This window comes from Odocoileus virginianus, chromosome 30, assembly GCF_023699985.2.
Source record: "Odocoileus virginianus isolate 20LAN1187 ecotype Illinois chromosome 30, Ovbor_1.2, whole genome shotgun sequence".
NCBI lineage: Eukaryota > Metazoa > Chordata > Mammalia > Artiodactyla > Cervidae > Odocoileus > Odocoileus virginianus.
In genome coordinates this window covers 32,412,648-32,437,146 of record NC_069703.1, presented here as the reverse complement: position 1 = coordinate 32,437,146, position 24,499 = coordinate 32,412,648, and the positions used below count along the sequence as shown (strand labels likewise).

The following is a 24,499-nucleotide window of genomic DNA, read 5'->3' as shown; positions in this document are numbered from 1 at the left end:
CCTAAAGCTGAAGAGGAGCTTTCAGGAGACAAAATACTTGAATCTGAACAGGATAAAATGAGCCAAGGGTTTCATCCTGAAAGAGACCCCTCTGACCTGAAAAACGTGAAAACTGTGGAAGAAAATGGAGAGGAAGCTGAGCCTGTACGTAATGGTGCTGAGAGTGTTTCTGAGGGTGAAGGAATAGATGCTCATTCAGGCTCCACTGACAGTTCTGGTGAAGGGGTCACGTTCCCATTTAAATCAGGTAAGGTTTTCCTTGTCTTCCTGTGTCTGTTTTGTTCTCCTCTTCACTCTACTGCAACTTAGAGAAGTGTTACCTCCTCCTAAAGAAATATTGGATGGAAGGAAGAGGCTCATCACAGCGTAATATTTACAGAATAAATCGGCAGGCATGCTTGACTGACTGGCAAATCCAGAGAGCCCTTGATTGGCGGAAGTGACACCTGACGCTGGCTGGTACTCTGCTTTCACTGGCATTGAGAGAGCTGCTGGCAGAGGAAATCAGTCAGTGCTAGGCTGGTAAAATTTGACAAGAGAAATCTAATTTATTCATTTTAATTGAAAGAGATGTTTCAGATATGGTGACCACTTTCCTTGAGATAGTATACTTGTTGTTTCAGGAAGCTGGAACTAACTTTGTTGATGGAAATCACTCTGTAGAGCTGAACTCTAGTAGGCAGTCAGCATCAGTATACTAAGTTATTAAGCACCAGTGATGTGGAAGTGCCCTATAAGATATCTGATAAACTCTAGAGGATCTTTGACCTTTAGACACCATCAAACACACTAAACCTCTGTCCCTATGCTATGTAAACTCCGGTTGGCTTTCAGATTTACAGATAGTTTTTCCCTGGACATGTGGGGAAAGGTGGGGTTAGGCAAAATGGTTTTCTTAGTCCACCAAATCTAAAGAGACTTACGCGTGAAGTAGGGTTTGAATGTAAAACAGCAGGCCTCAAAAATAATCTTGACAAATATTCTTCACACTTCTGATTTTAACCCATTTAATCAGTTGTGAAATTATTTTAGTGAGTTATAACCAACATTGTTAAAAAAGAATATATAGAATACAAATTGTCAGTGTATTACATGCAGTAAGGAATGTATTGTTTGTTGGTTTTTTTTAACTTTAATTTATATATGTGTGTGTTCAGGGTCATGAAATCACTACATTTCTTACTGTGAGCTGTAGTCAGAAATTTTTGAAGGCCTTTGATTGATCCCATCTTAATATACTGATCATTAATATTTAATGAAAACACTACCAGTGAAATACTTGTAATGGTCCTTATGAAATTGTAAGGTTATTCCATTGTAAATTTTGTTTTTAACCTTGGGGCTCAAAATACTGAAATTTCTCCTAAGGATCTAGGCTTGTATCACCAAGCACTGGGACTACCATCAATCCTTCTTCAGGGATTGAATCACTGTTGTCATTTTTAGGACTGTGTAAATTATATTTTTATCCTTCAGCTTCCCAAGAATAAAGCGCACAACTAGCGGCCCCGACTGTACTGACTGACTAACTGCTTTTTGCCTCTGTAATATATACCATCAGTAATTGGGCAGGGGGGAGGCAATTCAAAATTCAGATGCTAATAAACTGTGTATATTTTAGTAATATAATATAATAAAATATCTGCAGAATTCTCACATACCATCAGTCAGTCTATGACTTGTATACCAAGAACCACTAAGATAAAGGATACAGTGTGCTATCATGAAGTGATCTGGGGCCTGATTTTGATGAGTTGTTTTGTTAATTAAAAGAAAAAACGGTGACTTGATTTTCTTAACAATAAAAATATCAAGAAATTTTCCAGCTTTATATTATGATAGGGTTGTTAACAATAGCTGAAATAATAGTAATAGTAGCAAAATAAGTACTGTGGTAAAAACTACTTTAATATTCATATGAAAAGTATTAGCTAAGAATATGTTTAGTGACAGGATTCTTGGACAAAGGTATATGTCCTTTCCCAGTTTAGTTGGCTCAGCAAGCAGATCCATTATTTTATTTTCTTCAGATTAAACTGTAATTGGTGGGGGCGGGGATCTGTAGTCTGCTTAGACTTTTCAGAATCTTTAATAAGTTATTTGGTTTTGTGTTTTATGTCCTTTTACCTTTTTTCCCTCTCCATGGTAATATTCCAAATTATCCTCCTTTTGCAGGAAACCAAAAGTATTATATATAAACTATGGAGCATAAGATAATCTACAAGGATGTATGGTACAACATGGGAAATACAGCCAGTATTTTGTAATAACTGTAAATGGAGTACAACTTCTAAAAGCTATTTTTAAAAAAGGCTTGGTTGATTGATTTAATGAAGATTATTCATGTCCCTTACCAAAGTCTGCTTATGTGTAAATGAAACGGTTCCTATAGCACCTTACTTCAGATTACTCTCCAGAGGTATCCAGAAGGGATAAAGAACAAATAACAGTTTAAATCTTCCCATGATGTTTTCTGACTGTAGCTCATTGTTTTCTTTGGGGTTTTGTTTGTAAGTGATGAGATGAAATATTGGAGTCAGCTTATGTTCTTGCTGGATATAAACACAGTGACCTTATAGACTGTTGTCTGCCTGCTTTCCTCTTTTTAGAATCCTGGAAGCCTCCTGACTCGGAAGGCAAGAAGCAGTATGACAGGGAGTTTTTGCTGGATTTTCAGTTCATGCCAGCATGTATTCAGAAACCAGAGGGCCTGCCTCCCATCAGTGATGTGGTTCTTGACAAGGTAAGCTGAGCACTCAGCGAAAGCTATGTCTTTTCGGTGGGAACTGGTTTTTAACTCTCAGGGCAAATATGTGAAAAGAAAGCAGAAATCGCTCAGTCATGTCCAGCTTTCTGTGACCCCATGGACTGTAGCCTGTCCTCTGTCCATGGAATTCTCCATACCAGAACACTGGAGTGGGCAGCCATCCCCTTCTCCAGGGGACCTTCCCAACCCACAGATCGAACCCAGGCCTCCCGCATCACAGGTGGGCTCTTCACTGTCTGAGCCACCAGGGCCACCTGCCCCTCCTCCCGCAGCCCTTCCCGACCCGGGAGTCCACCAGGCGTCTCCTGCGCTGCAGGCGGCTTCTTTACCGACTGAGCTTCCGGGGAAGCCCCCCTGATCTGTGAAGTATGAGCAATTTTTAGGAGTTGTTAAAGTGACATTTGAATTAAATGTTTCATTAAGCATTATTGGATCTTAGGTTTACTATAGCTCATAGTAATTGTGGGGTTTGGCTCATATTTGAGTGGTAAAGTTTTAAAATTTATTGTTTGGCTTATTATAGCTATTGCCTAGTGATAAGGTGGAAATTGTGTGTCTTCTGCACCAATACACCTAAGGAGATGTAGACCTGTTTCTGCACTATACTAAAATCTCAATAGGAAATTAGAGTAGCATTGAGGATAGATCAGAAACCTAGATAAGTATTTGGCAGATCAAACTTAAGTGGGAGGAAGCATAATTCAAATAGTATAACTCAGAATTTCCCCAGTGGATACTTATATGTGGATGAGTCTTTAATCTTGTGCAAATAGATAGGTACCCTTTTTCTTTACATCTGATCTTAATGGTACATACAGAATATTAGTATAATCAGTGTTTATTTCATCTGTTCATCAATTTAAAGATGTAAAGTCAGGTGTATATTTGCCAGAATAACTGTACATACATCAGTGATGAACCAGTTCTGGTGACTAAACTCTCATTTTATAGAGATACTGTTAATCCCTAAGTAAAGTGTAGTTGGTAACTTTCTTGCAGAGTGAGATACAGTTCTTACTGAGAATCCCTGTAGCTGCTTATCCAGACTTTATTTGTAGCATTTATTCTCTTAGAGCAACAGATCTTCTTCCTTCTCTTGCTAAGTCTTCTTTCTTAGTTGCTTATGGGAAAACAATTGAATGACTGGTGGTACTAATTTAAGCCTACTTCAGTATTCAGAGAACAAGCTTTGTTATACCCACTGAATGAGACTGTCCTCTTAGAAAATGTTTTTTCCTGTCTGCCTTGCCTTATCTGTTTGACTTTGGCCAATGATGAGTTGATTTCTCACTAAGCTACTTAGCTTTGCTGAGTCTATAGTCACATTACATGCTTAATACAAAGCCAGATATCTCCAATTAACAAAGCAGACAAAATGAGATTTTAAATGGATCATCATAGAGAATTCCCTGGCAGTCCAGTGGTTAGGACTTGGCACTTTAATTTGGGGGATCCAGGTTAAATCCCTGGTTAGGGAACTAAGATCCCACAAGCCCTGTGGCACAACCAAAAACTAAAGTCATCCTACATGAAGCTTGTCTCCTTTTGAGATGTGTTGTCCACTCAAATTACATTCTTTGCTAACCGTAAGTTAGTAGCATCAAAACCAAAACAGGCTATATCAGATTTATTATAGGCAGGTGCTTTAATGACCCGGGAAAATGATTCAAAAATTTGGCTGTAGTCCATAAGTTCTCAAAATAGCTTGTCTTGTGCCATTCTGCTGGTCCTAAAGTGTCAAGTGAGCTGGGAATTTTAGACCTGATCATTCCAAGGCAACCAGGAAACCACTGTTGACCTAAGGGCTCCACAGCTAGCCCAGGAGACGCTGTCGTGATTCAGATTGGACTCCCACTGGTTCAGAAAGCCAGCTCTATCTTGTCAGCTGACACAACTTTTTAGTCTAAGATTTTGTCTTTGTGGCACTGATTGCTCTGAAACTTGTATTAAGCTTTCCTTTGCTTCTTTGTGCAGATCAATCAACCAAAATTGCCAATGCGAACTCTGGATCCTCGGATTTTGCCTCGAGGACCAGACTTTACTCCAGCCTTCGCAGATTTTGGAAGGCAAGCCCCTGGTGGAAGAGGTGTACCTGTAAGTGCGAGTTCCCTACAAACCAGTTAGTTAGAAACTGTCGTAGACTTCATGACATCTTGTCTAATGGCAGGAAAGCGACTTCTATTCTTTGATTCTTCTAACCAAGAAGAGGAAGTAGAAGAGGTGAAGACTATCCTTTCCATACTAATATTCAAACAAATAAAGAATACACTTGAGTTTCAAGTTTTTACTTGAAAGAAGCTGGTCTGCTTAATTTGGTCTTCAATTTTTTTTTTTCCCATATTTTTTCAGTTAAAAGACCTGCACATGGGTTAAAAATAGAACCAACCTTATATAGGATCCCTGTTTTGTCTTGAGGTGTCCCGATATACTAGAGATGTCTGATGGCATTCAGCTAATGGTCATCTCTTTGTCTTTGTTTCTACAGATTTGCAAAGTGCAGAGCAGGCATGGGTTGCCAGTTCTGGAACAGAGCAAAGCCCCAGCTTCCACTTCACTGGCGATGTCGCACCCACCCCTGAAGAGCCTGCCTCTAGGGGTGCGCTGAATCCTTTTTTTAAAAAAAAACCCAAAAACAGTAGTTTCTGGTGTTACATTTCCTGTTTTGTTCTTCTCACTTACTGTAAGTCGTGAAGTCAAAATATGAAAACATGATATATACAAAGAGCGTGGTACTGGTAAACTGCAGGTTGCCTTTACATTCCCAGCGGCAGCTGTTCAGTGGTGGAAGTGGCATCGCCCGTGGAGTCCTGCTGGGGACTGCACTGAGCAGAATTTGACAGGCTCTGCCTACTCCCTGCTTTGGAGACTTGTAGAAAGCATTGGGGTGGAGTTGCCAGTGATGTGAATACCTCTTTTTCCCCAACTCGGAATGATATAGAGAGAACTTAATCTAAAGTTCTGAAGGATCTCAGGGTTTGATGTACGTTTGTGGATCACCCTGTTTATGCTACTTTATGTTTGTAAAAGTATATTTATAGAAGGTGGCACTTTTTATTTCCTCATCACCTTTTTATTTCGGGAATGGCAACTTCTGAAACTTGCTCTGAAATAAGACTACACCTTCTGACAACAAATCACACCTTGTAGATACTTGAATTATTTGCCTAACCAAACACTGATTGAAAACACTGGAATGTCTGTACCGTGTCAGAGACTTTATAAAACCTAGAGAAAATTTTAATTTGATGCATACTTTTTATTGAGCATCACCTTCTTAAAGACCCCTGTGTGTATAATATTCTATTCTTACTCAGGTTTGAAATTTAAATTTATCTAATTTCTCTAAATACAAAAATAAAATTTTTTTTCTGAAGTTGGAATTTCCTCACCAGAAAGTCTTAGAAAGCAGCTTTCTAGAAACTATTTTATACCTGTTTTTCAGTATTATTTCCCTTCATTAGTGGGTTAAATTTATATTTGTTAATTTTTGTTTTCATTTTGGTTTGAGTTTATATCTTTGTTTTGCCAAACATTTGAAATAATGTTGATGCCATTTTGATTATTCTCTGGTTAATATCTGTGGTTATCATGTTGCTCAATTTTGTTCATATGTCACTCACAGAAGATATGAATTGTTGCATCTCCTCTTCCAGTGTATACTGTCAGTTTTCATTATCAGCTTGCTATTGTCTGATAATCAGGTAGAGCTTAAAGGAGGTATTATGAATTAAGCATAGCTATATCTCACTCAAAATACTGAAACTAAAGAATGAGTTTTTAAAATAACTGTCCCAGTGTATATTTGCCCAGGAATGTATTTGCCTACGTATATCAGGTAAATGATTATTTAGTGCACAGTAATGTGACAGGAGATGGACCATTATCAATAATTTGTAGAGTCTCCAAAAATATTCACTTTAATTGTTTAACTCACTTTCTTTTCACAGCTCTGTCAGTTTTCCACATGCTGTTTTTTAAGTGGAATTGTGATCAGTCAGGGTAATATTGATACATTGAGTCTTAGTATAAGTAATTATTCTTCTAACAGTTCCCATAGCTAACAAATATTCTCCATTTAATTAGTCCAGCTTACTTGGTGTATTGGTGAAGATAAAGATGGGAATTTTAACGAGTATATATAACATATAAAGGAACAATCAATAATGCTGCTTGGGGAAAAAAAAAGCAGCCTACTCTTCATTGTTTTTGTCTCCATACAGCTTCCAAATTGGCTTATAAATAATTACCATCCAAAATTGTTAAGATCTACTAGGTATGCTTCTTAGTCTAGGTTTAGTTGCTATGGCTCCTGCTATAAACTTTCCTGCAACAGACTTGTTATAAAATATTTTTAATGTGTAGCAATTATATTAGTGTCATACAGTTATATATAATTTTTAACCATAAAAGTTCATCTTTTGATGAAAGCGCCCAGACAGTATCATCTCTGTAGTTTTTTTAAAGTCTAGTTACTTGGCTATTGTAGTGTTAATTTTAATAATAATCTGTTTGCAGATATCACAGAATGTGCCTCAAAAGATACGTATTGAGAAAGGGGCTGTAGACCTAGAGTAGTAACTTGCCATTCATGTTCATTTTAACTAAATTTGAGATTCACTGAACTGTGATAAAAATCCTACATACAGAGACGTTTCCTGAGCATGTATCATCCTTTTCTCTCTTAAAGGAATTGTTGGTTATATCTCTTAAAAAAAAAAAAAAGCTACAGTGCCTATTGGTCCTATTTTCTTTGGTTATCCAAGTAAGCAGAAAAGTTTGAGGTTTTAGTCTCTTGAGTGAGATAGGAGCAATATATATTAGATTCTACAACAGAGATCAGTATAGTTTCTTATGTAATACATTTAAGAACTGTGGACCCTGCACACATAATACCTTGAAGTTCATCTTCTCACCATCAGTCAGAATTTTTTGTCTTTCAAGCCAGGAAACCAGGCTTTATTTCTTTTTATATGTTCCATAACTCTTAGCACAGGATCCTAGAATTTTATCTGTATTTAGTAAATAAAGTCATTCATTACCCATGGTACAACTTTTGAATGATACTGTAAATCTGACAATTTATATTGTTTTTCACACACAAAAAGGATACAGGGTGTTTAAAGGTTTTTATACCAATCTGCATATCACTTTTTTAAAAATTTCTTTTTTTTCTTTGGTATTCATGATGATATTGTACAGCCTGATTTTGTACTTAGTTTTTAAGGTCCTTTTCCATGCCTTACTATTATATATCCCATGACCCTACTAATAACTTCTGTAGGTACGATAAGCATTTAATATGTGAGATGGTTTAAGTTCAGCAAAGTTGAGACTTTGCTCATAGTAACTTTGCTCATAAGTGGCAGAATTGTATTCAAGAGACCACAGTTCTTTTGTCTTCTAATCTGCCTTTCTTCTCCGCTTCACCATAGCCACTCCAGGCATTGATGTTCCAGTGAATCATTCTGAGTATAAACTGAAGAATGTTAGAGATTAATTAATCAAGCATATTAAGCATTTATAAGAATAATAAGACTCAGTATACTTGGGTAAATATTTGTGAGCAGTATCTTAGTTTTATCCAGAGATATTTAAATTTGTCTTGGGAGGTTGCACATGGGTTATAATTTAAATTTTTTAATCCAGGACTTTAAAAAAAAAGTCATTTTTTCATAACTTTTTGACTTTGAAACATTGTTGTTATCTACTTATTTAATATTTCTCACATCTCTTTGCTGCTTGTCTCAAATTCACTTATATTTGTCTTGGGACAGATAGAGTTGTTTCATAAATCATATTTATTTTTTAGAAATCTCAAACTTTCATTGGTATTTGCAGTGTCTTTTTTGGAAATGAACATTTTCTAACTTTATGCAAACATAATTAAAATTATATCCACAATTTATACTGTGGCTCTTAAATGATTTTGGCATAATACCTTTTATTATACCCACCAATCATTGTTTTTAACAAGTTTCTATGTGCAGATGCACGGATTAAATTGAATATCTGTGATCTGTTTATTTGAATTTTATCCAAACTTTAAAAAGGATAATAACCAACATGAATTAACAGTCAGATATATTTTGCATTATAAAAACCAGACAATACATGGTTTACTGCCTTTTCTTAACAGTTCTTTTGCCTGAACTATCAAGGTTTCAGTAAGAAATAAATCCTATAGTAGTACTGTATGGTTTAGCAGCTCTTCCCAAGTTGATACTTTCCCGGTCTGATGATCTTCTTTAGTTCTGTCTTAGTTATGCCATGTGTGGTACCTCGGGGTTTATATGACTTCAGTTGTTTTTTTCCCCCCATTTCATTTGTTAGATTACAAAATAATCTAACATTATATCGTTAGTACCGAGTCCTTAGCTAGACATATTTGATTGGTGTGTATTGCCCAGGAATTCTAAGCGTTGATCCTGAAACATCCTTAATACTGCTGTTTCTAATTAGGGCACATGGTCAAGGAAGGGTGTGAGAATAATTAATTCTGAGATGGGTGATGTGTAAAGGCTTTGAAGCTTATCAAAGTCCTCAGACCATGTTTCTCTCAAATATGTCTTTCTGTATGAAGTATGACCTTTTATTTATTTTCTTTATTGGATGATAATTGCTTTAGTTTCTACTTAAAGGGCAGTGTCGGAGCATTAAGTGAGACAGGATTCTGGTCTTTGTGTCTTGTGTGAAGCATTTCTTTTTTCTCCTCCTTTTTTCCTCTTGAAACCTAATTGTAATATTTCCTCATTGTTCAGAGAAGGACCTATCAGAAAAAGTAAGGGCAGTCAGTATCGCAGATCTTGGATTGGTCATAAGCAGAACTCAATATCACTCCAGATATTTAATCTTAAAAAAATATTTGCAGGCATTTAGAGTAGCATTTATTAGGAACATTTTAATACATAGAATACAACTTTTAACTTACCCATTGCTGTTACAGTAACATTTCTGATTTGATGATCAGTGTGACATGCTCACATACATTGGTTTTAACAGAATGAGCATAGTGAGCTGACAAAGAAAGGCCTTTTTTCAGGGAGCAATTTAGTTGGATTTCATTATGACATAAGATTTATTTTAGTATTTCTAGCCCAGCAAACTTAGAGGGATCTATTAAGGTCTACAGTCAGTCTGGGTGTCTATGCTGTAGATAATTTTCATAGTAAAGGTGTATTTGCATTGTACAGTGAAAGTTTAGGGTTTTTGAAGCAGATTTGTAACTGTGGTGATCTCTCCCTCTGAATTTTTGTAGTTGTTCAAGTGACTGGTCCAAAGTCACATAATGAGTTAAAAAGAAAAAGAGAAGCAGCAGTTTCACTTAGAGTAGTCTTTTTTGTTAGATACAATAGCTTTTTCAGACATGTCTCATTTAGGACATCAGGGTCAAAAACTGTAGTCGTGGTATACACTATAGTGATGACATTCTAACACAACACTCTCCCCCCAACCAAAAAAAAAAAAAAATCGCATTTCAGTTGAATGCTTGATACCCATCTTTGCATCTAGAAGTGTTTCCTGTGGTCGTCAGTCCTGACTTGAGCGGCACAGCAGAGACGGTAGACTGTAAGTACTCTGTGTGGATGTAATAAAGAATACTCTTGTCCTAGCTGTTGAATGTTGGACCACGGAGATCTCAACCTGGCCAGAGAAGAGAGCCCAGGAAGATCATCACGGTCTCTGTGAAAGAAGATGTGCACCTGAGAAAGGCAGAGAATGCCTGGAAACCCAGTCAGAAACGCGACAGCCAAGCTGAAGATCCTGAAAACATCAAAACCCAGGTGAGGACCAAGGGACACGCTAATGCTGTTTTTGGAATTATAATGGTATTATTTTGTCTCTTTGCCCTGTTAATATAAGGTTTTTCCTAATTTTTTCTTACTACAGGCATTATTCTAAAAGCTATCATAAATGCCAACAACCTATTTTCTCTTGAAGTTGCATTCTGTGTGCTTTTCAAAACGCACACTATATTTCGAGGGCTCACATGTCATAGAATTCTGTCATTCACGCTTAGATCAATATTTGCTTTTCTTAAAAATGTGTTTTTAGATTCTTATTCATTGTCCTGTGGTAGTCTAGTTAGTATCTTGCTTTTTGTTTCATTTCTAATAAGTTACAATTTAGAAATCCGTCTTATTTACAGTCCTTGGTAATAAAATGGAACTATGTGCACCTTTTTGTGCGTACCCCCCCGTAGCACGCCTTAGGGTGAACTGAATGAACTCCTGTAGCCCACACAGGTCTGTGTCTGTGTGCCAGTTTATATAAGGCCTCTACTCCTCTCTTGCTGTGCACGCAATGCCAGTTCCTATCCCTGCGTTACCTCTGCTATACCCTTTAGATGTTTTTGATTCTAATTAAGATAACTAATTGGACACTAATTAAGATACTAATAGTATGTGCCTTATGGACACTGAAATTTAAATGAAGCGATACAGAGCACTTGCACTTGACGTGGTTCTGGGAGCCCAGTTACGTACTTAGTATGATGATGTCCCTGGGAAAGAGATGTGCCTTACACATCCGCTTGTGATTGAGCACTAGCACAGAATCTCATACACAGTAGATACTCGATAAATACTTGTTGAACAATAAACTTAGTGGCAGAGCTGCTCATAGCGTCAGGACCAAGACAGACTGGTGCATCACAAGCCATTTTGTCAGACCCAGATCGGCTGCTTGCCTTTGTTCATCTTTCTCGCAATTGCCCCAGTTGTTTGTCCCAAGGACATCCAGCTCCAGATTCACTAAAATCAAGTACCTAATCTTCCCTGATCATCACGGTCTCTGTGAAAGAAGATGTGCACCTGAGAAAGGCAGAGAATGCCTGGAAACCCAGTCAGAAACACGACAGCCAAGCTGAAGATCCTGAAAATCTTCCCTGAAGATCCTAATCTTCCCTGAAGATTTCTCAACCTTTTAAAAAAAATCCTCTACATTCCTCCTTCCATTCCCTCTGAGAAGTACTTAATGAATAGGGACCTAAAAGTTTTAAATTTCCCACTAGTTATTTATCATTGAAGATGAAGATATCTTCTTTTAGTGTTTAAGGCACTTGTATTAGTGCCTTACTGCGTTAGATTCTTACAACACCTGGGAAAGCAGGAATACATGTTTTCTGTTTTTTTCATGTGAAGAAACTGAAGCTTTGAGGAGGTACTCACAGCCGTTGTGGTTACAGAGTAGTCCATTTGTTGTGAACTTGTACCTCTCTCTATTTCTGTAACAGAGTTCTCCCTGTTTTTAAAAAATTTTTTATTGAAGTATAGTTGATTTAGAAACTAAATCTAATTTCTAGTTCTAAATCAACTAAAGTTGTGTTAAGTTTCTAGTATACGGCAAAGTGATTCAGAGATGTATATGTGTGTGTATGTGTATATATAGATATGTATTTATTTTCATATTATTTTCCATTGTGTTTTATGACAAGATATTGACTATAGTTCCCTGTGCCATACAGTAGAACCTTGTTGTTTGTTTTATATATAGTATGTGTATTTGCTATTCCCAAACTCTAATTTATCCCTTCCCCATCCCCTCTCCCCTTTTGTATTTAGATCTGTGAGTCTGTTTCTATTTTTAAATAAGTCCGTTTATATTATTTTAGATTCCATATGTAAGTGATATCATAGGTATTTGTGTTTTTCTGTGTTACTTAGTATGATAATCTGTAGGTCCATCTACATTGCTGCAAATGGCATTATTTCATCCTTTTTATGACTGAGTAGTATTTCATTTTGTGTGTGTGTGTGCACGCATATATATTTATGTGATATAGGTATGTATCACATCTTCTTTATCCATTCATCTGTCTGTGACCTTATAGGTTGTTCCATGTCTTGGCATTCGTAAATAATGCTGCTGTGAACATTGGAATGCATGTATCTTTTCAAATGATAGTTTTGTCTAGATATATGCCCAGGAGTGGAATTGCTGTATCACATGACAACTCTACTGTCAGTTTTTTAAGGAACCGCTATACTGTCTTCCATAGTAGCTGCACCGTTTGCATTCCCACCGAAAGTATAGGAGGGTTCCCTTTTCTCCACACCCTTTCCAGCACTTGTTTTTTGGAGACTTTTTAATGATGGCTATTCTGACTAAGTTCTCCCCATTATTAATTATTTCAGAAACAGAATAATTATATTAACTTTGAGGTATCATTAATTAGTTCAGTTTTCTTTATTGAATAGATAACAGCAAATCCAGTGCAGGATTGATAGACTTCTTATTCAGGGCCAATACATCCTCCTTTTCTTGACACTTTTTCTTCTCAACATAGAGCATCTTCGCTTCATTCCCTCTCCTTTTTGTGTTTTCATTCTTCTCTGCACGGGTATATCCCATGTTACCAGTTGTTCCTCCTATTACTCTTTTTCTATCTTTTTGTCAAAACAATAGTTTTATTGTTGCTGCCACTTCCAGAAAACTCTTTCACTCTAACGTTTGTTCCTACCACTCTATTTATAGCTACATTATGAATGATCACCAGTGGATACCGTAAGAATTAATCTTCTTGAAACATTTCTAGGAAATCATTACTAATGACGTATGTAGACTCCTTCCACATATATACACTACAGTTGCGATTCTGCTGCTCAGGCCACTATTTCTTCTCTCTTCTCTTGATACAGTGAGGCCACTGCTGCTGCCCGACTCATCTCTAATGGGCTGATTTTTACCTCCTCACTCTAGCTTCTAACTTATTGTCCTGTCATTTTCTTTCCCACTAGTGCACACTAGCCCTCTGATCTTTCCTTACTGTTTTCCAATCCTGCAGTAGAAGAGCCTCATTAACAATTCCTTTATGAAATATTTCCCTTCCTAAAATATCTTCTGTGCCCCTGCCACTCTTTTTTCTTGTGGCCAGCTTTTTTTTTGCCCTGTATATTCTGGCCCCATTCTCATTTCCTTCTAAAGGTATTTCCTCACTAACCCATTACAACCCTCACTTCTCTGGCTTCTAATCAACCTTGTGCTTTGCTCTGTCATTTCTCTTGTAACTTTTCCTGTCTTTGAAGCTGAATTTTGATGGTTTTGATTACTGTGCCTTATGCTTTATTTGTACCTAAATGAAATTACAAAACATCAAGTAGATATTCAGTTATAATGAATAAATGAGTTTTGGTCAGTGTTTTGTTTTTTGATACTGGAGATTTCCTTTTTCAATTAACGTGTAAATTGACATATTACTTTTTAGGTGTACAACATAATCATTCGCTGTTTGTATGTATATTGCAAAATGATCACAGTTAGCCTACTTAATGTCCATCATCATGTAGAATTTTATTCTTGTGGTAAAAACTCTTCAGATGTGCACAGCAGTACTATTTTCCCTGTATTTTCGTTTTTGTTGGCGTATTGGTGATTCGCTGTGTGTTAGTTTCAGGTGTGCGGCGTAAGTGAGTCAGTTACACACCCGCGTGTACTCGCTCTTTCTTAGATTCTTTCTCCACACTGGTCTTTACAGAGTAGGGTCCCTGTGCCCTACAGTAGGCCCCTGTTTGCTGTTGTTGTTCAGCCGCTCAACTCATTGTGACCCCATGGACTACAGCGTGCCAGGCTTCCTTCCCTGTCCTTCGCCATCTCCCATAGCTTGATCAAACTCACATCCGTTGAGTCCGTCAGTCATCATCTGACATCTCGTCCTCTGTCGTCCCCTTCTTCTGCCTTCAGTCTTTCCTAGCATCAGGGTCTTTTTCAGTGAGTTGGCTCTTCACATTAGCTGGCCAAAGTACTGGAGCTTCAGCATCAGTTCTTCCAGTGAATATTTGGGATTGATTTCCTTTAGGATTGACTGGGTTGATCCCTTTGCAGTCCAAAGGACTCTCAAGAGTCTTCTCCAGCACCGCAGTTCAAAAGCATCAATTTGGCCTTCAGCCTTCTTTATCATCCAACTCTCACATGCATACAAGACTGCTGGAAAAACATATACAATAGTGTGTATATGTTAATCCCAATCTCTCAGTTTATTCCTCTCCCCCTTTCCCTCTGGTAACCATATGTTTGTTTTCTACATCTATGACTTTGTTTCTGTGTTCTAAATAAGTTCATTTGGACCTTTTTTTTCAATTATTTTTCCACATATAAACAATATCATATGATATCTGCAACAGTCTTATTAGCTATACTCACTTACTGTACATTGCTTCAATAAATGACCTTTTTGTTTTCCTGTTTTTCTGAGCTTAGTATTTTCTGATACATTTGAAGATAGGAAGGCTGGGTTTTATTTTTGTTTTTATTTTGTTGTATAAAGCACAAATTAAAGTCTTAGACCTAAATGGTGCTGTCTCAGTTGATACAGGCAGTTTGGAGAAGTGCTGTGACTCCCTCATCCCTAATAAACTTGAAATTTTTTCTACTCTATAAAAGTGAAGCTGACTTATTGCTTTAAAAGTTTACAATATGATTTTTTAAAATTTAAATAGATTTATTTACTATCTCTGTCTAGAGAAAACTGTTGATACACTGGTACACTTTGTAAAAATCCTTGTATTCAGATTAAATTATATAAGGATCAAATAAAACATTTTATGGGTTTTTCAGTTATTACATCATGGTTTCATGGATTTTTACAACTTCATATTTTTACTGAGGTATAGTTAGGTTTCCTTCTTTGTTTATAGTTCTATAATTCTTGCCAAACACGTGGTCATGTTACTGCCACCACAATCAAGATGTAGAACATTGCCATCAGCCCCCTGAAATGTCCTTCTTCTGCTTTATATTCATCCTCTGCTGCTCTTGCTCGCTTCTGGCAGTCAGTCATGTGTGTTTGTCCCTCTGCTTGTGTACACATGCGTTTGTGCACTCAGGCATATCTGACTCTGTGACCCCATGAGCTGTAGCCCACCAGGCTCCTTTGTCCATGGAATTTTCCAGGCAAGCATACTGGAGTAGGTTGCCATTTCCTACTCCAAGGGATCAAACCTGCATCTCTCCCACCTCCTACACTGGCAGGCGGATTCTTTGCCTGGAAGGTCCCTGTAGTGTTGTCTTTTCCAGAGTGTCATATAAATATGGAATTATTCTGAGTAAAGCTTCTTTTACTCAGTGAATATATTTGGTACTCATCCATAATATTACATGTATTATTAGGTTATTTTTCATTACTGAATCCATTCACAAGATAAACACTTTCCAGGTTTTAGTAATTATGAATAAAATTACTGTGAACATTCACATAGAGGACTTGTGTGAGCAAATACGTTTTTGTTTCTTTGGGGTAAATTCCTAGCTATTGGATCAGTGAGTTGTATGGTAAACATAGGTTTAACTTTATTAGAATATACCAAAATGTTTTCCAGGATGGTTACTGGCAAGGCATGAGAGTTTCAATAGTCCAGTCTTCACCAGCACATATCGTTTTCTGTCCTATAAATTTTAACCATCCTAATGGGTGTGTGATATCTCAATGTAGTTTCAATTTGCATTTCCCAAAAGACTAGTGTGTTGAATGAGGACATTTTTTCATGTGCTTATTTGCTATTTGTGTATCTTCTTTAGTACAGTTTTCTTTATATCTTTTGGCCTATTTCATTGGTTGGTATGCTGTCTTATTGAATTTTGAGAGGGTGTTTTTTTTTAAATTATTATTCTCCATATAAAGCCTTTGTCAAATGTGTATTTTTTTTAAAGTTTTCCCCCAATCTATGGTTTGGTTTTTTTTTTTTTTCATTTTATTAGTATCTTTTGCCAAGCATAAGTTTTTAACTTTGATGATGCTTGGTTTATCTATTTTTTCATTCCCACATTGTGCTTTTGTTCTCTCATTTAAAAAATCTGTACATTTAAGAATACAGAGTTTTTTGGAGTAGGAAATGGCAGCCTACTCCAGTCTTCTTGCCTGGAGAATTCCATGGACAGAGGATCCTGGTGGGCTACAGTCCCCAAAGAGTTGGAGACGATTGAGTGAATAAACCTTTGAAATTAAAAGAAAAAAACAAACCAAAAAAAAAAAGTACAAAATTTTTGTCCTGCTCTGTTCTAAAAGTTTCTAATTTGGGATTTTACATTTCGGTTTGTGATCCTGTTTTAGTTAATTTTTGTGTTTTGTGTAAGGTATGAATCAAGATTTTTTTTTTTAACTTATGGATATCCAGTTGTTCTAGCATCATTTATTGAAAAGACTTACCCTTTGTTCACTGAATTTTGTTTGCACCTTTGTTGAAAATCAGTTCTTCATATACATGTGAGTCTATTTCTACACTTGTCATTCTGTTCTCATGATTTATGTGTCTGTTCTCTGGCCAGTACCACTATCTGTGCATAGTAGCTTCATATAGCAAGTGTTGAAATTAGGTTTTATGTCTTCCAGTTTTTGTTATTTTTTGAAATTGTTAAGCTGTTCTAGTTTTTCTTTTTCCATTTCAACTGAAGAATCAACTTCTTGATTTCTACTCTTCCCCCCTCCAAAAAACACCTTATTAGGTATTTTATTTTGGTTGTGTTAAATTTGTAGATCTCTTTGTATAAAACTGGCAACTTAACAATAATGAGTTTTATAATACAGGAACATGATACAGATCTCTGTTATTTTGGTGCTTCTCGATTTCTTTCATCAGTCACTTATACATTTCATCACACAACTCTTACGGATATTTTGATAGATTCTTATCTAAGTACTTCATGGTTCTGGTGCTGTTATAGATTGTACTTTTTAAGAATGTAATTTCTAGTTGTTTATTGCTAATACATAAAAATAACATTGATTTTTGTATATTGACTTTTGTCCTACAAACCTGCTAGACTCACTTAGTGTCTACTTTTATAGATTTCTTATGATTTTTCTGTGAAGACAGTCATTTGTGAAAAGGGAATTTTTATTTCTTCCTTTAGATCTGTATGGGTTGTAGTTCTTTTCCTTTGCATTATTCCGCTGAATAGGACCTCCAGTAAGATTTTTGAATAGGAATGGTGAAAACAGATGTTTTTGTCTTGTTCTCACTGTTAGAGAGAAAACACTTATTCTTTCACCAGTGAGTAAGGTTATCAATGTCCTTTTTCTAGCTGAGGAAGTTCACTTCTATTTCTAATTTGATGAAGGTTTCTATAACATTGTAAGTAACTTCTGCCTAGTGTTTTATATGATAATTTATATTATACCATTTGTAGATGAAATTCTATTTTAGGACGTTCAAGTTATTTGCTATAAAGGGTTACGGTAAAGTTAGGATGGTTAAAATCCTTTTTAACCTTTAACCTGTTAATCCTTAAATATGAATAAATTTATGAAAGTAAAATTGCTGGTTTAAGAGTTTTAGTACACATTGCCAAATTGCCCTTGGAAATGTGCCAAATTATAGTCCCACCAGTGGAGTGTGAATATACCTAGTTCCTTGAATTCTTATCAATAGTGAAAAAAAAATAGGTGGTATAAATTCTTAATATATGATAAAATAGATTTAATTATTTCTGTGATTCATTCACAGTCTTTGTTAACAGTTTAGGAAATTGCACTTACAAATTACAAATAAAAATTAGTCCTTATAGAAAGCATCATATTGTCACAGATAATATAATGTTTTCTACCTTTTTGTGGTCCTTCTAGGAACTTTTTAGAAAAGTTCGAAGTATCTTAAATAAGTTGACACCACAGATGTTCAACCAACTGATGAAGCAAGTGTCAGGACTTACTGTTGACACAGAGGAGCGGCTGAAAGGAGTCATTGACCTGGTCTTTGAGAAGGCTATCGACGAACCCAGCTTCTCTGTGGCTTACGCAAACATGTGTCGATGTCTAGTAACGGTAAGAAGAGAGGAAGGAGTAAAACCAGAAATCTCCAAGAGGTATATTCTCCCCTCACTACATATTCTTCCCAGAAGTGTTAATGGGGCAGAGTAAAGGGGAGAATATATTTTTTGTACATGTAATATTCTCATTGTATAAAAATAGCCTTGCTTTTTTATAATGTATTTTCACCTCTGGAGGGGATATGGAGGTAAGACTGAAATACGCATCATATGGTCCCATGCAGTGTGGGGAAGATTAAAGAAGGTTAAAATTTGTAATGTGAAATTTTTGTCATGGGCAACTAGTTTTTTCCTGGGGTATCATCTTATAGAAATAAAGCAAGTGCTTACATTTACATTTAGATTCAAAATTGTAAGGCATGTTGATTCTAAGTCTAGCCTTTGTAAAATTGCTAGGATAGTTGTGGTCATAAAGGTTTCAAAACTGATGGTACTCTCTTAGATACTATTAGATTTCTTTCTCTTTACATTGTCCACAGCCTGTCAAATCTAGGGCAAGAGAGAATGGGAGACCAGAGAGCTTCTGGTTAGTGTTCGTTACCCTCTGTTCTGCAGGCATAAACTGCCAGGCATCATCTGTGTTTTCTCTGCCTGTTACCAAGGTACCTGTATCAGAAACGTGTGTCCTTCAACATTTGAGTTTTTCCTTAATTATCACACCTTATTGTCATTGTGCCTAAGAAAATTCAGAATTCCATCATTTTATACCAGTGTTTTTGAGTACCTTTGTTAAAAGTAGGAAAGTCTGTTGGGATTTAGGAAAAGTACATCTTCTGTCTTCAAGGGACTAAAAGTCCATATTGGAGAAAAATAGCATTAGCAAGAAAAAAAAATCACTCATAATGTATTTTGTGATGTTGTGGTGTCTTGTTGCCTGATTGGATGATTCAGCCTGAAATATCAAGTTGAAAGAAAAAGAAATCACCGTATTCATGGGAAATGACAAACTTTTCATATGAAGCAGGTAGTTCAGCCTGAATGGAGAGGAGTGGCGGGTACAAATATAGGGAAGGAGGAATGTACTCCCCGCAGGCTCAAGTCTCAGGCAACAAGCATGGCATAAAGGCTCCAACTACTGACTTTGGAGTCTCATAGTGCTATGAGACTATGACAATTTAAACTTGAAATTCCAACTCTGCCATTTGCTGACTTTAACCTCAGAATAGTTACATAACTTCTTTAAGCATCTTTTTTTAAATCCATAAAATAAGATTAATTTATATAATTTAAGGTAATTATACTGATAAAATTAATTGGAATGAGATTGTGTTTGTAAAATCTAGCTCAGTTTTAGCCTGTCATGGCCCTAAAATTCAGAACTAAATTGGTGGTGGTAAAGATTGTGAAGATCTTATAGAATGAGGAGGATTGTAATAGTTAGCACTACTAGTGATGCTGGGAAAGACTGAAAGCAAAAGGAGAATAGGGTGGCCGAGACTGAGATGGTTAGATAGCTATATCACCAGCTCAGTGGACATGGATTTGAGCAAACTCCAAGAGACAGTGGAGGACACAGGTGCCTAGCTTGTCTGCAGTCCATGGGGTCACAAAGAGTTGGACACAACCTAGTGACTGAACAAGAGCAGGTTGTAGTATGGGTAGATGCTTTACATATGTCATTTTAACACTTACTATAAGCCTTAAAGGTTAGTATTATTAGCCCCACTTTATTAAATAAGAAGTTGAGGCTTAAAAAAAGGATTAATAACTTGCTCATAGTCACATAACTAGTAAGTGGCAGTGATGGAACTCAAATCTAGGGTTATTTAACTCAGTCAATTGCCTCCTAACCTGTACCATCGTCACCTGAAAGCAAACTGATGCCTCAGCTTGTGCCTTTGGCTTCATTGTGACAGCCATGACATCCTGCAGTCAGAAATTAGAACTAGGGCTAGATCCCAGAGCTTCTGGCTCGTAATTTTATGCTTTTTACCAGTTTTTTATTGATCCAGTGAAGGGTTGTGAATTTTGTTGTTGTTATTTTGTTTTTTTTTATACCAAAATCATTTTGTATCGGGGTCTAGCTGATTAACAGTGTTGTGATAGTTTCAGGTGAACAGTGAAGGGACTCAGCCAGACAATTTTTTTAATAGAAGAATACTGTTGATGAAAATGACCCTTAAAGGCCTGGCTATAATACAAGTTAGTTTGGAATGGGAAGAATTCACAGATAAGCCATCTACTTATGGGTCTTTTGTTGTGCCATATCCTTTTATAATGAGTTTTTAAACTTTATTGGATTTTTTTAATTATAAAATAACAACCTATTGGAATAATTCAAACAGAATAGGGATATACACAGAGAAAGTTTATACTCTTCCCTTGAAGCCCCAGTCAGTTAAGTTTCCTTTCCTTCCAAGGCAATCAGTGCAAGTGATATGGTTGTATTGTTTCATAGTTTTCTTTATAAAATCATATAAAAATATACACATATGTGTAAATAAGATGTTTTTAATTTTTTGTTTTAATTGAATTGTTATTATTTTGCATTTTGTTTTCTATCCCCACTTAGTATGTTTTAGGCATCCCCTTAGGTCATTGCAGATAGATTTTACTCACACCTTGTAATAGCTTCATATATTCGATTACATATACACATTTACACAAATTTTTTTCGTTCATTTTCCTCTCTTCTGCCCCTGCCCTACCCCATGTTGTTTTTGGTTTTTTGTTTTGCATGGTTTTTTGCAACCAGAAAAGAAGCAGTGCTGCAATAAACAACTAAGTACATTTATTCTTACATACTGGAGCTTTTACTTCTTTAGCATAGGTTCCCCCAAAGTTATATACCAAAGGATATATATTTTTAAACTTTTTTTTATTGAAGTATAGCAGAAATATAAATAGTTTGGGAAAAGGAAAATTGCTCATTTATATTTTTTGTTAAATTCAGTTCAGTTCAGTCCCTCAGACACGTCTGACTTTGCAACCCCATGAGCTATAGCATGCCAGGCCTCCCTGTCCATCACCAACTCCTGGAACCTACCCAAACTCATGTCCATTGTGTCGGTGATGCCATCCATCCATCTCATCCTCTGTCGCCCTCTTCTCCTCCTGCCCTCAATCTTTCCCAGCATCAGGGTCTTTTCAAATGAGTCAGTTCTTTGCATCAGGTGGCAAAAGTATTGGAGTTTCAGCTTCAGCATCAGTCCTTCCAATGAACACCCAGGACTGATCTCCTTTAGGATGGACTGGTTGGATCTCCTCATAGTCCAAGGCACTCCCAAGAGTCTTCTCCAACACCACAGTTCAAAAGCATCAATTCTTCGGCACTCAGCTTTCTTTATAGTCCAACTCTCACATCCATACATGACTACTGGAAAAACCATAGCCGTGACTAGACGGACCTTTGTTGGCAAAGTAATGTCTCTGCTTTTTAGTATGCCATTTGGGTTGGTCATAACTTTTCTTCCAAGGAATAAGTGTCTTAATTTCATGGCTGCAGTCACCATCTGCAGTGATTTTGGAGCCCCCAAAAATAAAGTCAGCCACTGTTTCCACTGTTTCCCCATCTATTTGCCATGAAGTGATGGCACCGGATGCCATGATCTTAGTTTTCTGAATGTTGAGCTTTAAGCCAACTTTTTCACTCTCCTCTTTCACTTTCATCAAGATGCTCTTTAGTTCTTCACTTTCTGCCCTAAGGGTGGTGTCATCTGCATATCTGAGGTTACTGATATTCTCTTGGCAATCTTGATTGCAGCTTGTGCTTCATCCAGCCCAGCATTTCTCATTATGTACTCTGCATATAAGTTAAATATAAATTAATGATTTAAATACTCTCATAATGTTTAATTTTAAGCTACCACATTAGTGTATATTTCATTGTATATCAGCAAAGTGAACATACCTAACTCTCTGGTCAATAAATGTAATTGTACCTTTCTTCCTTAAAGATGACTGCTGTCCTAACTTCTAACATCATAGCTAACTTAGTTTTGAGACTTGTTTTATTTAACAGTGATTTGTTTTACTTAAGGTTGGCAGTGGGACTATTCATAGATTTCTAATACAAACCAAATACAAAAATCAAACAGCCATAAGAATAATGAAAACCTAAATATGAAAAGCTAATCTCTTAGTAGAAAAATAAGGCTATCTTCATGAATCTTGAGTGAGGGAAAATTTCTTTAGCAAGATACAAAATAAATATAAAGGAGGAAAATATCAAATATGACTGCTAAAATTTATAACCCTTGGTGCAGGAAATGGTGCTATAAATAAAATAAAAAGGTAAAGCCACAGCCTGGGAAAATATATCTGAAATGCATATAGCTGCCAAAATATTAGAATCCAGAGTTGAAGGGGAGAAAAGCAAATCAGTAAGAAAAAAAAAACCCAATATAAAAAACGGACAGTTCATAGAAATGAAATCCATTGGCTCATAAACTTAAAAGATACTCAGATGTTATTCATTATTAGTGACAAGAAATGACAAGATACAGTTCTGTGCAAGTCACATCCGTGAGAGTGAGGGCAAAATGCAAAGATGAACATAATCACTTTGGAAAGTAATGACACAACAGTGGTGAAGATGTTCATATGCTATTCCTCAGTAATTTCACTTCTTGGTGTATATCCCAGAGAAATTCCCATTTGTACACAAGGAATCGCATGTTAAAATGTTTATCTAGGTATTGATTTTAATAGTGAACAATAGGAAGCAACCAAAATAAGCCTAAAGAAGACAGAAGAATATACCGCAGTTTATTTTAAAAAATAATTAGGCACATGAGGAAAAAAGACAGCATGAACAAGAACCAACAACAAGCAAATGCCCTGTGTTGGGCTCCAGATACTGGTTTTATCAGGCACAGATGTTAAATGAATATGCTTACATTCAAGGTGATAGATTGACAATTTCAATAGAGAAAGATAAAGTATAAAAAGGACTAAACAGAATTTCCAAAACTGAAATTAAAATTAAGAAGGCAATAAAAGGGTTTAGTAGCAGATGAGACACAGCTGAAGAAGAGAATTATGAACTAGAAGGTAAGTGTATAGAATCCAGATTGAAGCACTGAGACCCCCAAAAAGAAAATTAATGAGAGGTTAAAAGATGATAAAATCAAAAGATTTCCTGCAAACCCCAAGCATGACCTTTTTTAAAAAGGCTGAAAGAAAGCTTTTACAACTGGTCCTAGTAAAGCTAATTACAGGAAGAAGAAGATACTAAAAAGAAACAATAATTTGCAAGTTTCTTAGGACTCAAAAGTCACCATATATATAAAAAAAAATGTTGGTAAATCAAACTACACTAAAATTAGCATTTTTCACGAAAAGGTGTCACCATTAAGTGAGAATGCAAGCCATGTGTTAGAAGATAATCGCAGCATAAAAATCCAATAAAGCACACACCAACTGAGAAAGTAGCATTGACATGTACACACTATCGTGTGTAAAACAGACGGCTAACACAGGGAGCCCAGCCTGGTGACCTGGGGGGTGAGGCGGGGGTGAGGAGAGGGAGGCTCATGAAGGAGGGGATATGTATACATATAATTATGACTGGTTTGTGTTGTATGCAGAAACCAATACAGGATCGTAAAACAGTTTTCCTCCAATTAAAAAAGTTTTGAAAAAACTAACAAATTAATAAGAAAATAGCTTAATTTTTAAATAGGCAAGAGACTTAAATATTTCACCAAACAGATTATCCAAATGACCAATAAATATGAAAAAAATTAATTAGATAAAACCATGCAGTAATACCAGATTGCTAAATTTACCAGATGTTTGGAAATAGGTGAAGCAACCAGAACTGTCAAGCAGGGCCAGTGGGAATATAAATTGTAACAGTCACTTTCTAAAAGAGATTAGCATCATCTACAAAACCTGGAGTTATTTATTTATTTATTTTTTGCTATAACCAGCATTCTTAAGAATATACACAAGAGCTAAACATACATTTCTTATGGGCCAGGAAGCATATGGAAATGTTTGTCATTATTCATAGTGAGTAAAAACTTGAAA

At 36.2% G+C, this 24,499-nt stretch overlaps 1 protein-coding gene across 24 annotated transcripts in view; it reads left to right on the top strand.

Moving 5' to 3' along the window:
* The window catches only part of EIF4G3 (eukaryotic translation initiation factor 4 gamma 3), a 348,977-nt gene that overhangs the window by 273,737 nt on the left and 50,741 nt on the right, over positions 1-24,499 (top strand). For 17 of the 24 annotated variants that reach the window (XM_070458865.1, XM_070458863.1, XM_070458861.1 and 14 more), the window contains 6 exons: positions 1-247; positions 2,610-2,743; positions 4,742-4,861; positions 5,253-5,363; positions 10,378-10,548; positions 18,324-18,521. In XM_070458865.1, coding sequence (XP_070314966.1) covers positions 1-247; positions 2,610-2,743; positions 4,742-4,861; positions 5,253-5,363; positions 10,378-10,548; positions 18,324-18,521 — 981 coding nt within the window. The remainder of the gene's footprint in view (positions 248-2,609; positions 2,744-4,741; positions 4,862-5,252; positions 5,364-10,377; positions 10,549-18,323; positions 18,522-24,499) is intronic. The other 7 variants (XM_070458866.1, XM_070458864.1, XM_070458862.1 and 4 more) reach the window with 1 other exon arrangement.